Source organism: Zonotrichia albicollis, chromosome 1 (assembly GCF_047830755.1).
Source record: "Zonotrichia albicollis isolate bZonAlb1 chromosome 1, bZonAlb1.hap1, whole genome shotgun sequence".
NCBI lineage: Eukaryota > Metazoa > Chordata > Aves > Passeriformes > Passerellidae > Zonotrichia > Zonotrichia albicollis.
Window position 1 is genome coordinate 44,271,092 of NC_133819.1, and position 13,840 is coordinate 44,284,931.

The 13,840-nt window shown below is 38.9% G+C and overlaps 1 protein-coding gene across 3 annotated transcripts; it reads right to left on the minus strand.

Moving 5' to 3' along the window:
• Window positions 1-326: 326 nt before the first annotated feature.
• Window positions 327-7,962, minus strand: LOC106629173 (C-C chemokine receptor type 5). 3 transcript variants are annotated; one of them, XM_074539800.1, is made up of 4 exons: window positions 7,808-7,962; window positions 7,322-7,421; window positions 6,693-6,752; window positions 327-3,710 (listed from the first exon to the last, which is right to left on the minus strand). In XM_074539800.1, exons 3-4 carry the CDS (start codon window positions 6,727-6,729, stop codon window positions 2,629-2,631), a joined length of 1,119 nt encoding a protein of 372 aa, XP_074395901.1. In that variant the 5' UTR covers window positions 6,730-6,752; window positions 7,322-7,421; window positions 7,808-7,962; the 3' UTR covers window positions 327-2,628. The 3 variants fall into 3 exon arrangements, with proteins under 3 accessions (XP_074395901.1, XP_074395913.1, XP_005481075.1); XM_074539812.1 differs by lacking the exon at window positions 6,693-6,752 and having other exon boundaries at window positions 7,808-7,959; XM_005481018.4 differs by lacking the exons at window positions 6,693-6,752; window positions 7,808-7,962 and having other exon boundaries at window positions 7,322-7,697.
• Between the last annotated feature and the right edge of the window lie 5,878 nt (window positions 7,963-13,840).

Genomic DNA, 13,840 nt, shown 5'->3' on the forward strand with positions numbered 1-13,840 from the left:
TACGTTTATCTATTTTTAAAAACACTAATATAAATCATCTAGGATTGGTATGAATTGTCTGAGATACTGCTTTTCCTATTGGTAAATGTGAACAAAATCGCATGTAATCACAACACAAATAGCATATTTATTATTAGATTATTAGTGATAAGCAGTTAAGAGCACTGGAGTTATCTTGCTGGTTATTTGATTATGCTGGTTCTTAACCCATTTGTAAAACCCCAATTTTGTCCCACCTGTTCTTTCAGTGTTATGAAGAGGAATTTATTTTCCTTTTTCATTCTTCCTGGCTGTTCTAAAAAATTAGGGATGGAGGTGAGAAAGGATCAAGAAGTCTAACAAAAAAGTTAACCAACTTTAATGGATGGTATAATACAAAGTATTATAACAGTTATTGGCAGAGTCCTTAACTGAGTGCACCAGCAGTGCAACCAAATACTGTGTTTTCAATTGTCTCCTTGAATGTGGATCACAGTTCATTGCAGTCGCTGAATATGCCTTGTTTTCATGTGTTGAAGTGTGATCCCTTTCCAGTGAAGTGATGGGAGCTCTTGATAAGCTGCCGAACTGCTGGGACACCAACCTCAGTTCCACCTCTTTCCTCCGAAGCTGCTTGTTGCTTAGAAAGATCCATTGTTAGAGGTCCATGCTGTAGAAGGATAAAGGCAATTTTGCTGTGCCTCTCAGAAAGCTTGTCATGTCCCCACGCATGTTTGGTTGTTGTGCTTTGCTCCCGAAGGGCTGACAAAGAGGCATTACTGTGTCTGGCATCAAAGCCCTCCAGAGAAAGTAGTTTCCTAAAGGTGTTTTTAAGACCAAGAGAAAGCTCTTGTCAAGACAGAATAAAATATAAATTTTTTTTCATAAATGTGTTCTGTAAGTAAAAAAAAACAAAACTAACAAGCCTGACTATAAGGCGTGTATTTCTCATTATGCTGATATATTCACCCATTTTAAAAGCATGTACTAAGTCCAGAAAGTAATTGATGCACAGGGCCTTAAAGAAGAGTATGCAGCTGAATGTCTTGTAAATGAGATAAGAAGGTGTTACTTCTGTTACACCTCCCATGTGGATGTAGTTCCAAAGTGGTGCTTAATATGACAAAATAAATAACACAAAACAAGTGGTTTGATAAGGTTTCCCTGTTTTACTTCCTGCTTTCACAAACACTTTTCATTGTAAAATTTCTTTGAGTCTTCTTGAAACATTTGCGTCTTTGAAAATATTATTTTAAAGACTGGCTAGAGAAGTTGGGAAACAAAAATTGCCCTCCTGGATAGGAACTGCAAACAAAATATTCACTTTTTTTTTCCTGTCTCCAAAGTTGTCCAATACCATATGTCTTAAGAGAAATATAAGAACTGTTAGAAGGAGAAATTGTCCCAAATTAATTAATATTGTGATTATGATATGTTCTTAAGCACCTGAGTAGCCAAATATTTATTTCATGTTTTCTGTGTTCCCATGCTTTACAGGTTCTGAACTTTATGGAGAATCAGTCATATTTAACCACCAGTCTTACTAATTATGGAAACTTTTACTCTCTGTAGAACTCCTAAATGGCAAAAAAACCCGCCATTATCACAGCCCCCCAAATGATACCAGCTTCTAAAACAAAAGAGAAATGGTCTATGCCCTTTGCCCTTGAGTCTGTAGAACAGGGAATATTTTTACTTATTCAGATGTTTTGTAAACTTAAATGTTTATAACTTATCTCTAAAAACATCTGTGTCAATCCAATTCAGAAATCATTTTCACATGTGTTTCACCACTGTTGTGGTGATAGCCATTATGCCTGCATTCTCTTTTTTTTTTTAAGTATTCCTCTTATGGAGGCTACAAAAAAGGCAAGCAAAATCACTGCACTAAAAATTATAACACTCTTGATTCACTCTCCACTCTTCATCCAACCTGGTTAAAGCTCCATGTGAAATATATTTTTAAAATACTGTCACGACATTGATTTTCTGATCAGCTATAGGACATTAGTTTTTTAATGATAGCTCAATTATATTATCTTTTTAGCATGAGTAGCATATAAAAGAACAGATGAGTAAAAGAGACCCTTCAGAAGTATCAAACCTGAAAGTCACTTAGGCATTAACCCCTAGCAGTTAGAACCATTATGAGAAAGATCTAAGTGGTTAGGACTCAACCATACACAAAGGAAAATATACCATGAAATATCAGAGTCCATTCTAAGTGTATAAAATTTTCTGTTCTATGCTGTATGATGGACCTTAGTAATTTAGCATTATTTACAGAGATAGACAACCAGACTAGTAAAAAATATGACTGGAACTGAGTTTAAATGAGTGAGGTATCTTGTGTGATGCACAAAGTCAAGAGATGTTTCCAAAGAACCAGTGTAACTTTATAATCTCTAGTTCCCTTCAGAAAATCTGTTAGGCTGGTAGCTCAGGCCCCCAGTCAGATAATTTGCTGCATCTTTTTCATATATTTACAAATACTCAAGTCTGTGAGCAAATGCAAACTTTGGCAAATGTGTATTCTGTGATTATTTTTTTTTCAGCTGCCTTAGAGACAATATCCAGGAGAGATTCAGCAGGCTTTCTACATAGAGTTGATCTCAAGAGAGTCAATTCCATTTTTTCACTAGACACAGATCATAATGCAGCAGAGACTTCTTGTTCTCCAGTAGATTGTGTGTAGGTGGAGCTTGCTCGTTCAGCTGTGTCAGCATAGAAAACAGGACAGTATTTAGACAAGTGGACTGCAATCTGCTTTCGGAAAAAGCTGCGAAGATATTTTCTAAATTTTTCTCCAGCAAAGGCATAGATTACAGGGTTGATACAACAATGGATCATTGAGATTGTTTCTGTCACTTGGATTGCCTTGTGCAGTTGACCATTTCCTTCACAAGTAGAGATGGAAAATACACTCTGAAAATCACGCAAGAGAATGCAGATGTTGTATGGTGCCCAGAAAAAAAAGTAGATAATCATGATAATGAAAATAAGCCTGACTGCTTTATGTTTCTTCTCATTCCTACATTGCAGTAATGTCTTTATAATTCGTGTGTAGCTGCAGATCATGATTAACATCGGAATAAAAAGTCCCAGAATGTTCATTTTTAAGGTGAGGAATTGCTTCCATGTATTTCTCTGCTCTGATGGATAATGAGCACTGCAAGTATAGCCTGAACTTTCCTTCTGAGTTTTGTGAAATACTACCCCAGGGACAGAAATAAGAATGGCAACAGCCCACGTGATGACACTAGTGAGGATGCCGTAGGTAACTGTCCTGGCCTTCAAAGCAAACACCGCGTGCACTATGGCCAGGTACCTGTCCAGGGTCAGCAGGATTATGAAGAAGATGCCACTGTAGAAGCCAAGGAGGTAGACACCTGACAGAATTCGACAGAGCGCCTCCCCAAAAATCCACTCGTGAACTGCGTAATAAGCCCAGAAGGGGAGAGAAAACACGAACAGCAGATCAGAAATTGCCAAGTTGAGCAGGTAGATGTCAGTCATACTCTTCAGCCTCTTGTATTTGACCAGGATAAGGACAACAAGCAGATTGCCAGTCAGGCCAAATATCACCACTAAAGAATAAAGAGGTGGCAAAAATTTTGCTGCAAAGTGCTTTTCATCAGTTGCAGGGCAAGGCGTGGAATCACTGTAGTCAAATTCTGTTGTGAGAGGCCAGTCGGTGTAGTCTGTGGTTTCGTTTCCCATGGTGTATTGGTCTGAAAAGGAGAAAAAAAAAAGACATTAAACTAGAGGAATTAGAGGAATCTCCAATGAGAATGAAAAATCCTGAGGTTCTCGTTTGAAATGATTTCTGCTTATGAGCACGCAAGCATTACAATGTCAAGAGAATGAAATTGCAGAGCTCCCAGGAAACTCATCCATACAGCTGTGCAGTCACACTGCTTCATGCTGGAAGTGTGCAGTATGTCATTTCCCATGTGTGCATTGTCACGTGCCTTTTTCCTTCTCAGCAGAGACTGTCAGCTTCCTAGCTAAGCCAGAAACAGAGGAATGGTGGATTGAATCTGAGCCATGTTCTTGATTTAGGCACTCTGTGAGGGACTGGCCTTCCCTTGCTAGGAGTCAGGGCCTGGGAAGTGAGCGTGCAGCAGAGCTGTGAAAGCTGTCAGGTAAATTCTGCTACACACTGGGAGCAGAGAAAGGCTGTTTGTGATGTCAGCCCCTCCAGTCACCAAAGCCTCCCCTTTTCCCAAGACTCTGGTAGGACTGTGAGCCAGATGCAGAAGCATAGATTTGTTTAACTTGATCTCTGAAAAGCTCAGGACTACTGTCTTCTCACAGATCCCAGAAGAACACAGAAGAATTCCTGTGTGCCCCATGAGAAGCTGGGCAGAGGATTTTGTGAAGTGTCAGAAGGGCCAAAAGTGCTCTCTGCTCACTTGGTGAGGAAATGCAATCAGTGCCTTTGGTAGCCACTCAGAGAGAGCTACTTGCTGTCTGTTTAAAGGGCTGCTCTGTCTTCCTGTGCATCATGACTGCTTTGATCAGACACTTCATGACACAGGTGGCTGCTCATGGCATGATGTTAGTTTTGAAATCAGCCTGTTCCTGGAAATGTCATGCCTCTTCTTAGCCAAAGACAACAGTGTCCGATGCAGAAGAGTTCAGGCAGTGCATCTGGTCCAGCTTGCTGTGTGATCCCTGAACACTCATGTCATGCACCTGTGTTCTGTCCTTTTCTGAATGCACTTTTTTCAGTGGTGTGCTCTGCCCTGTGTGATTGCAGGCATCTTCTGCAGAGACCACAGTCTTGAAACCACCACTATTTCATTCAGTCTGCACTTGCGTTCTGCAAGTTTAAATGTCACTGAAGAAACCTAGCCCATGTCTGGAGTGACTGAGAGACAGGCCCCTGCTCTGCTTTTTGGTACAAGCTCATACTGGTCCATTCTGACTTAGAGCTTGTTAAATCCCCAAAGCATCTCTTTGTGCCTGTAGATAAAACCACTCAGGAGAATAAACTATTTACTGCTGTAAAAACAAATTGCTTAAAATGCCAGTGTCCTTAATCAGTGTCCGAGAGGTTGACTTAGCTAACCCTAAGCTGAGGTCTTGGGGAAGGGGCTATTTGCTAGGTCTCTGACCTTAAAAATGAGGTTCTGCTGCCAGGTCCTGATAGAGATTCTTATGCTGCACAATGCAGATATGCCTCTGCTCCAAAAGAGGAAGTTTTGTTGGAGCAAAATCTGCACCTTGTGCAAAAAGAAATGCTGCTTTTGCAAAAGGTTGTAACGCTCTTTCCCCTAGTTTTTGAGTCTGGCTACCAGCTCTGCTCCTAAGAATAATAAGAACAACAATATCTATGTTCAGACATTACTTTGGTATGTTGAGTATGTTGTAAAATTTTCTTTTGGAGAATGAGGAGTAAGAGAATATTAGCAAATTGTAATTGCTTGGGTCTCAGCTTTGCTCAGATACAATTTCTTGATGACAATTAAGTGCTGTCAACCTCTTCAAAGACGGTCTTTTAGGAAACTCGGGTAATCTCTGTGAAACAGTTTTTTTTCCATAGTCATACTATGCAGCTATTACAATGCAGCAGTTATGGTTTTATTGGTAAAGGAAGTGGCTGTGGCTCTGTCTGTTGTCAGTAAATATCTTGATTTCAAAGTAGCTAAGGGTTTATATTTCTTAAGTACTTTCAGCTACACTTTTTTTTTAAAGTGTGTTTGGTCTAAAACATTAAATTCTTTACTTCAAAACATTATGAGACTTGGGCATTACCCAAGTAAATATTCAAGATTTCCTTCAGCTGGACTTGCTAGATCCATGTGGCATGCCCTGACAGTACATCCCTGCACAGAGCTGAGTATCCTCATTTACAATGTCAGCCATGCTGTATACTGGGATTATGGGATGAGTGCCAGACCTAGCACTCCCTGTCTTGTTCATTTTGCACCCGTGGGATGGTCATGCATAAATATGGGTATGAAAAACAACTAAGTCATAAACCCAGAGTGGGATTTTATCAGTAGGTGATTGATAGGATTCATAGCAAAATGCTGCCTTGATATTACTGTGATAATTCTTTTTGTGACAGACCTTTTTTCCCATTAACTGCTATCTCAATGCCTTCTCTCTTTTTCCTCTGCCTTCCTGGAATGACTACCACATCTTCCCTGCATCTTGTCTCCTTCCTTACAACTCTTTTTGCATGCTTAAACTATGGCTTCCCCTTTGAGCAGTTGCTTCTGATAACCAAGCCCCATTCCTTCAGCCCTTTGCTTCACAAGTCTCTCTGCAAAAATTTACTACTCTGAATTGAATATAGTATCAAGCACATGCTGACAATGGAGACTAAAAATACTAGTTTGGAATCCAGAAAAAATAACTATAAGCAGGTTTGTGCTTTAGCCTATAATCTTGATGTTTTAGGAGACACTGTTGGCTACTGGTTGGAACATTTCATTGGGTTAATCAGTGCACTAACTAGAGTAGGTTGTTCGCCTAACTGGTGGGATCTGGGCTTATGTTTCCTGATCATTAAAAAAACCCTGAAAGGTAGTCAACAAAGATCTCTGAAGAAAAGATATTAAAAAAAAAAACAACATTCAATATAATTTTGAGTACAGTTTAGATAAATGCAATATTTCCAGAAACCTGCAATCTGCTATACAAATTCTGTTTCTGTGCTTGAGCAGAATAGCAGTCATGCATATTTTAAAAGAAAGGCTCACCATAGAAAAGATGAGTAAACTCATGTCCCTGTTTCATGCTGAGTTTCAGGTCACAGTTTTCTGTGTTTTAAAAGGGAAAGATTTTATTAAAGTGACTTTCAGTTCATTTGCATAGTCCCATAAAATGGTAATAATTTTAAAGCTGTGGCAAATGGAGGTAAAGTTCTAAGTGTAAAGTCCTGCATGTAAACAGGATCCAATGAATCAGTGTCTAAAACACAACACTAGTTTTTCTGTAGTCATCCTATGAGAAGCATAAGTACTCTTAAATAAATCAACATTCAAACTGTTTTGTTTTGAAGTAACAGTTTTAAAATCAATATTTCTATCATTGCACATCATTTTCAGAGACAAAATCAGGGAGGCATGCTCCATTATGTTTCTTACTCAGATCAATCACTAGAGATTTATTTCTTTCCCTACCTGGATGCTCTGCTCAAGTCTTCTAGTGATTTTGTCCTTTAAAAATAGTGTATTCAATTTAACATATATTATGCATTTTGCCAGCGTGATTTGTAAAGATGAGTACACTGGCAGGATTCCACTAGTATGTTTCACTTCAGACATCGTACTACCATGTAGCTACTAAATGTAAAAAAAAAAAAAAAAAAGAGGCAAAGATGACTTACCATGTATCTTATGGTGCAGGTGATGTCTTGTATTATTACAACATGAGTAATGCTAAAATGACTTGTCCGTCACAAAAAAGAAGGTCAAAAACGCGTCTTCCTGTGTGAAGAAGGATGTATCAGTTTGAAAACTTCAAGCGAAAAAATCTATTCTCATGTAAAAAAAATGAAGGAGCAGTTCTCTGGTTCTCTTTTTTCTAAAAATGGGTCATCAGATGTTACTTTTCTAACCCTTGAGGCGTGCAGATATGTTGAAATTCTAGAGGATCCTCCTAGGAGTTGAAGTTTCACAACCCAGCACTATAGTTTTAGAAAAAGGGTTTATAGAATTATTTTATCTTTTAGCTAACCTGTTTGAATCAAGAGCAATTTACATGCAATTCAGCCCTTTACATTTTTAAGTCATTACATTTCTTTTATGTTTTTTCTGTCCTTTAAGAAAATGTGGAGCCTTTGAATAAAGTTTATGCGTCTATTCAGAATTACCTGCACTTTCTGTTGTCTTGCTCTGAGTCGCAGTCCTTATGTTTCAGAATAGTTGATCAATCCTATTTTTCTTTCACCTTGTCTTCTGGACTATATGTTTTTTATTTTAATCCCTCTCATAAGTCTGTAACTTAGTCTGTGTAGTGAACTAAAAGCTAAAGTTTGATCTAAGAACTAAGAACTAAAGTCTGATCTTTTAAACCATCACTGTTACTTATGTTTTGGAATTAAACTTTAGAAAAGCCTGATAAAATCTGATCTCTTATCAATTTCCTTCCTCGAAGCTGATTCCTCTGACTTTTAAACTGAAACTGCACTGTGAGCAGATTTCTAGATCCTTCCTGGACATCAAAGAAATAACAAAGGATGTAGGAAAAATACAGAAAGTAAGAAAGGGAATGGTGCCTGACCAAACGTCAGAGAACCCTTTAGAGAGAACCCCTGAGAAGACAACTGGTGAAGTACCACCCCCTGCCTCACACTGACATCTCTTGGTAGGGTTCTGGAGGATCTCATCCCATCAGTGAAGGCTATAGAGGGATGCCTTTTCTGCCTTGACTCTTGGTATCCTTAAAAGATGTTAAAACAAAAGCCAGCCATGATATCTTTATTTGGATGCTGCCATTCCTTAATGGAAGTCAAGGGAATCACAACTTCTGAGTTATCCCTCAGATCTGTGGGGAGACAGTAAAGAGTGAAAAGCTCACTCTCTTTTCCCTTGTCAACCCTTCTTTGCATGAGGACTAATCTTTTTTCCATAGTACAAATGAATTTTTCTCTTCCTTTCCTAATCAGCTGTTCCAATGAGCTCTTTAAAGGCTGGAGTTTCAGGATCAAAATTAAAGGCCCCTGAAGGATATTCTAAGGGTATGTTCACCCCACCATGGTTGATGGACTGACTATATTAGACCGCCTACACAGTCAGTGGAAATAGCTGCTTCTAATACTGTTTCCACTACACCTAAAAAAAGTTCCAATTACTGCCTAACTTTCCTGGATAAAAAATTCTGCTTTCATACTGAATGCTTATAATTCTGAATCAAGGTATTGTGTCAAATCACTTTTTCAATATATAATTTCTAAACAATCTACATACTAAAATTAATACATATTTTAAGTATCTCTTCATGAAGATTGCATTGATTCCTGTATGTTACTTAACCACTGGAGACTCTAAACCATTTCATAATTTCACATCACAGGAACAGAGGAAACAGTCTTAAACCTGTTGCTGGACTTGCCTGTTTTTTATCAAGCTTTTTAATTCTAAAATATGCTCCTGCAAAACTTGTCTACAGCATTTTGACTAACAATAACAAGATCAACTACCACTACTGCTTTAAAATAAGACCTGTGGTAGGCTGGTCTTCAGAAAAAATTCCCTTGTTCCCATGGATTCATTTGCTTTATTAATGTGTTTGATTTTGTTGATTATAGCTTTTAGCTCCCATAGCTCAGTCTGGTCAGCAAGCACAATGTGGCATGTTATTTACTGATGAAGAGTACTGCACACCAACAGGGGGCCTCTGCCACTCACAGTTGTTAACAGCTGAAAAAGGGTCTGCTCACCAGCTGCCTCTTACAGCTGGATGAGAAAATCTCCAGAGTGTGAACTGCTGTGGCACTTGGCAGCCCAAGTCCTGGGTTGTGTGGCTTTACTGCCAGCACCTACAGGATATCTACAATTAGCTCTACCCCAGCTGCAGATAAGCAGAGCTGCTGGGAGGCCAGATTTGGTCAGGCCTTGCACGAGGCTGTGAGCAAGCCCAATGCCCTTGTGCAGTTTGTGGGGCATTGGGTGATGTGCCTTTATCAGTGCTGTTAGGACAGGATCTTTCCTGCAGGAATTGGTCTCCCATCCAGTCTGAAACTTCAACACACTAATCTGGGACTGATCATCTTAATGCTCTCTCACCTTCTCTTCTCTGCTGCCTCCATCTTGTGTGTGTGAACACAGGTATGGACAATGCAAAAAACACATCCACTGTGGCAAGCCAGATTTTTCTCAGCTTTTCTCAATCCCTTGAAAGCATTTCTTTGAATAAGGGCGCTGCTGCTTGTCATGAATGCCAGTGGATTTTAAGACTTTTTACCAACGCTGAACCTTATCATTTTACCAAGAAACTGAAGCCATTTAATTACAAAAGTAATGATTCAGTGGATTGATATAGCTTTGAATTTTACCTATCATGGTTTTCATTCAGAGATGAATAGAAGTTGTGTTTAATGGTGTGATGCTCCTTCCCTCCATAAAGATATTCCTGGAATGGAATTGAGGTGCATTCCCCATCTGTGGTGCTCAAGTTGAGGCACTCAGCAAGTGTGCAGCCATGTACACTGACTGTCAAGCCAAGCTGCATCTGTCAGTCTCTCCTATCCAATGTTTGATTGCATGATTCATCTTTACAGCACTCAGCCCACCACACTGAAGTGTCAGTATCTGAGTGATATGGCACTCCCAGAGGAGATGCTGTAATTCATGTGAGACTCACACTGGTACCAGACTGGCTACTAGGAGTGCCAAAACCTCACATACCACTGTGATACACAAGTGTCATCAAGTGTAATTATGGGTACAGAAACTTGAAAATTCAACTTACATTTTCCATTCAAGTTATTGCAAACTTGCAGCACCTGAAGAAGAAAGGCTGGGGGGAAGAAGGAATCCTGGGACAGAATGACAAATGCCTTCTTAGGAATATACAATGTGATAGAGCACAGCAGTCTTAATAAAAGTCTATCGCTACAGCAAAGATTAATCCTTTTCGTCTGGAGAAAAGGTCAAATGAAGACAACAGAACATGAACTAGATGAACCTTGTTACTTGTTCTATTTACAACATCTGTGTCCAAACTAAGTTAGTATTGGCATGTATTTTCTTTCATCGGTGGCAAATGTCTTTGTCCTGAAGAGGCTGAATAAAAACATCCAGTTCAAACTACTTTATTGCTTAGGCTATTTTTTCTTATCAGCCTTCTCTTTTGGGCTTTCAGGTTCTGGTGACTCATCATTTGAGCCACCATCACAATCACACTCAATCTTAACATCTGTGAAATGTATTCTTTTGAGGAGAACAGGGGGAAAGCACGATGTACCACACCCTAAGATTTCTATCGTAGAGACTAGTGAAAAAAAACACAAAACACTTCACACATAGGTGTAAAAGAAGATAGGTAACAAAACAAAACTCTGGAAGACACAAGCATTTCTAAAGCTGATGAACGTTTCTTCACATTGCTCTTTATTGTCAATAACATCAAAGGCTGGGGGCTCTTTCACCTATTATTTTTATGCTCTTTCTTTTTTCATTGTAAATCTGTCACATATGTCATTATACATCATATCTCTTATTGCAGCACATCCTATCTCTTATTGTCATTATATGATTTTTGTTTTGGCTTTCTCCAAGCTGCTCTTACTGAACAATGTTTCCTTATGCAGCAAGGAAGAGAACGTTGCTTCCTTCTATTATTTTTATCCATGTTTGTTATGTATGCTCTACCAATTTGTAGGTAAAGCATACAATAGATTTTACTTTTGGGCCACAATTTTGCATTTCACAAAATTTAATCTCTCAGAATCTAATTTTTACACAGACCTTTAATTCACACACTTTGGGGTTTTTTTCAGGTACATTAATAGTACATAAATTCTAGGTCTAGAGTTTGGTGTTTTGGGGCTATCTTGTCCATGCATTGGGTATGCTCCTCCTGTGTACTTGTAAATCCTGGACCTTTTATCAAGCAGGCTGGGAAAATCACACACCAAATTTCTTCCCAGTGAAAACTAGGTCACACAAAGGGTGAACAGAGTCTGTTTGATGACAAAGTATATGCCAGTAAGGCAATAAAGTAGCTTGAGAGAGTGAAAAATTCACTGAAGTATAGTACAGGATAAATAAAAGAACTTAGGAAAAGTGAAGGAGAAACCAAACATGCAGGAATCAAAATCTAAAACCTGAGAAGTAAGAACAGTAGGACACTATAATTTAAGCTACAAAGAAAATGAAACTTTTGATAAGGCCAAAGAAGTTTGCTAAGTCATTAACAGAGTTAAATACCTGCCTATGACTATGATTGCCTCTTACTCACAAAACCCCCTTCTTCAAAGGGCAGGCAGAGTGAAGGAAGTGTGCACTCCCTTAAATGGAGATCAGAGACTGCAAAGCCAAGGACTTCAGCTTTAGGTTGGTACATATGTGGGAAATGTCAATCTTTTATTGTTCAAAGTGTATAAAAATGATCACCTGGCATTTTGAAGGTGTGCTAACTTTGCAGATTCATGACCTAGCAACCATCTCTGCCCAGACAGAAAAGAAAAAATATCTCAACTGCATGTGTGAATCGGCTTCTTGCACATCAGGTGAAAGAATCCATGCTCAGGACAATGCCAGCCCCTAGAAACCAGAAAGTACTTTCAAGAGTCAAAGGTTAGATATAGTCTCTAATTTTCCATACCTTATATTAGTGTCCCTCCAAGCTATGTCCAGATGGCTCTTTTACTTCCATCTATTTGGTTTGCATTCCATCCAAAAAGTCTGGTATCAGGACAGGTTGTGTTGTGTGGGTAGCATCCTACTGGCACAACCCTGTAGACAGTTCTGGAGAGCTGAGCATCACTTGGAGGTTTGTGCAGTTTTGCATATTGGCAAAACTGTGTTTCTAAAAATGCTGCTCTCTTCTCTCTGAGTGCTGGGGTCCCACCTTCCCAGCATCAGTCATTCCAGACTTCAAACATTCAAACTAGCATTGCTCTTGCTGTCACCAGACGCACAAAACATCTTGGCAGTGACACAAACTACAACATCTTTTTTTTAAATCCTCCTATTCAATTTTTTCAATAAAGTACAGCTCCTAGTAGGGAAGTGTCACCAAAATATGGGTACAAAGCATATTGCACCCTTTTGTTCTGGCCTGGTTGCTATAGATATTCTAAATACACCAGAATTTTCCCTCTGTTAGCTTAATTTTTTTATTACTTTATTAAGGATTGTTGCTTTTGAGGCGCCAGTGACCACACTAAACACTTCCTAGTGAATGACAGTAGGCATCAGCAGTTGAAAACAGCAGCAAAATAAATTTCAAAATTAGCAGTATCTGCCTGTTGTGCTGTTTAACCTGGTCAGTGTCATGTTATTCTCCTGGCACTTTCCTTGTTTCTAATTAACTGCAACAAGATACCATGTAAATTTGTTCTTATATTCTTTTATTTATCCCTCATGTAATTTTCAGTGGAAGGACAGATGTTTATTTTGGAGCTTCATAACTGTAAGTGTCTCTTATCATGCAGGGCCATGTCGCAGTGCAAAGCTGCAATGAAGAATCAAGGATTATCTTGCTTGGGCACATAACAACAGCATAATGTTTAAGTTTAGTTTATTTCTGCTCCTACAGCACAAAATAGAAGATTGAAATCAGAGTTAAAAAAAAAGAGGAGTGGGAAGTGGTTATAGAATTTTGCATATCCTGTGGTGGATAGATAAGAAGAGTGTGCAGGAGAGAGAAGGAGGTGTGGATAATAGGCTAAAAAAAAAGGAATGGGCGCAATGAAGCAGGGAGAATGGCAGGGTGAAGCAGAAGCACATTTTCATATTGAACTTTGAGGGCTTAATTTCCTTACACATAAAACTTGGGACAACAGGCACACTGCTTATCTGGGATCAGTCTATATGGTGCAAGGAGATCTATAATTTGATGCAGAGAATCTATGGAGAATCCTGGTTTTATCCCAATGTTAATTTAGTGACATCTTTTATTGCCACTCTGTTCATAACACACACAAACCTCTTTCTCCAAATCTCACTAATTTAAAATCTGTGGCCCCAGACTTTTTCCAAAGCTATTGTATGTTCCTCTTCTGAAGTTTGATGATGGATAAAAGCTGGGCCAGCTGCAAAATCTTCTGGACTTCTGTGTTTCCTTGGTTTGCAGTGTGGTATTGCAAGTGCCCATTTGTCTTTTTCTCATCTCCACTCTGAGAGCAGAGCCAATGCCCTTTTGCTTACAGAAGAGAACAAGTAAACACAGATTTCCA

Bases quoted from the DNA above. Each gene is read 5' to 3' on its own strand.
- LOC106629173 (XM_074539800.1), bottom strand. From the start codon at position 6,729: ATGAAACAGGGACATGAGTTTACTCATCTTTTCTATG. The intron at 3,711-6,692 runs GTGAGCCTTTCT...TCTCCTTTTCAG, and splicing joins GTTTACTCATCTTTTCTATG to ACCAATACACCATGGGAAAC.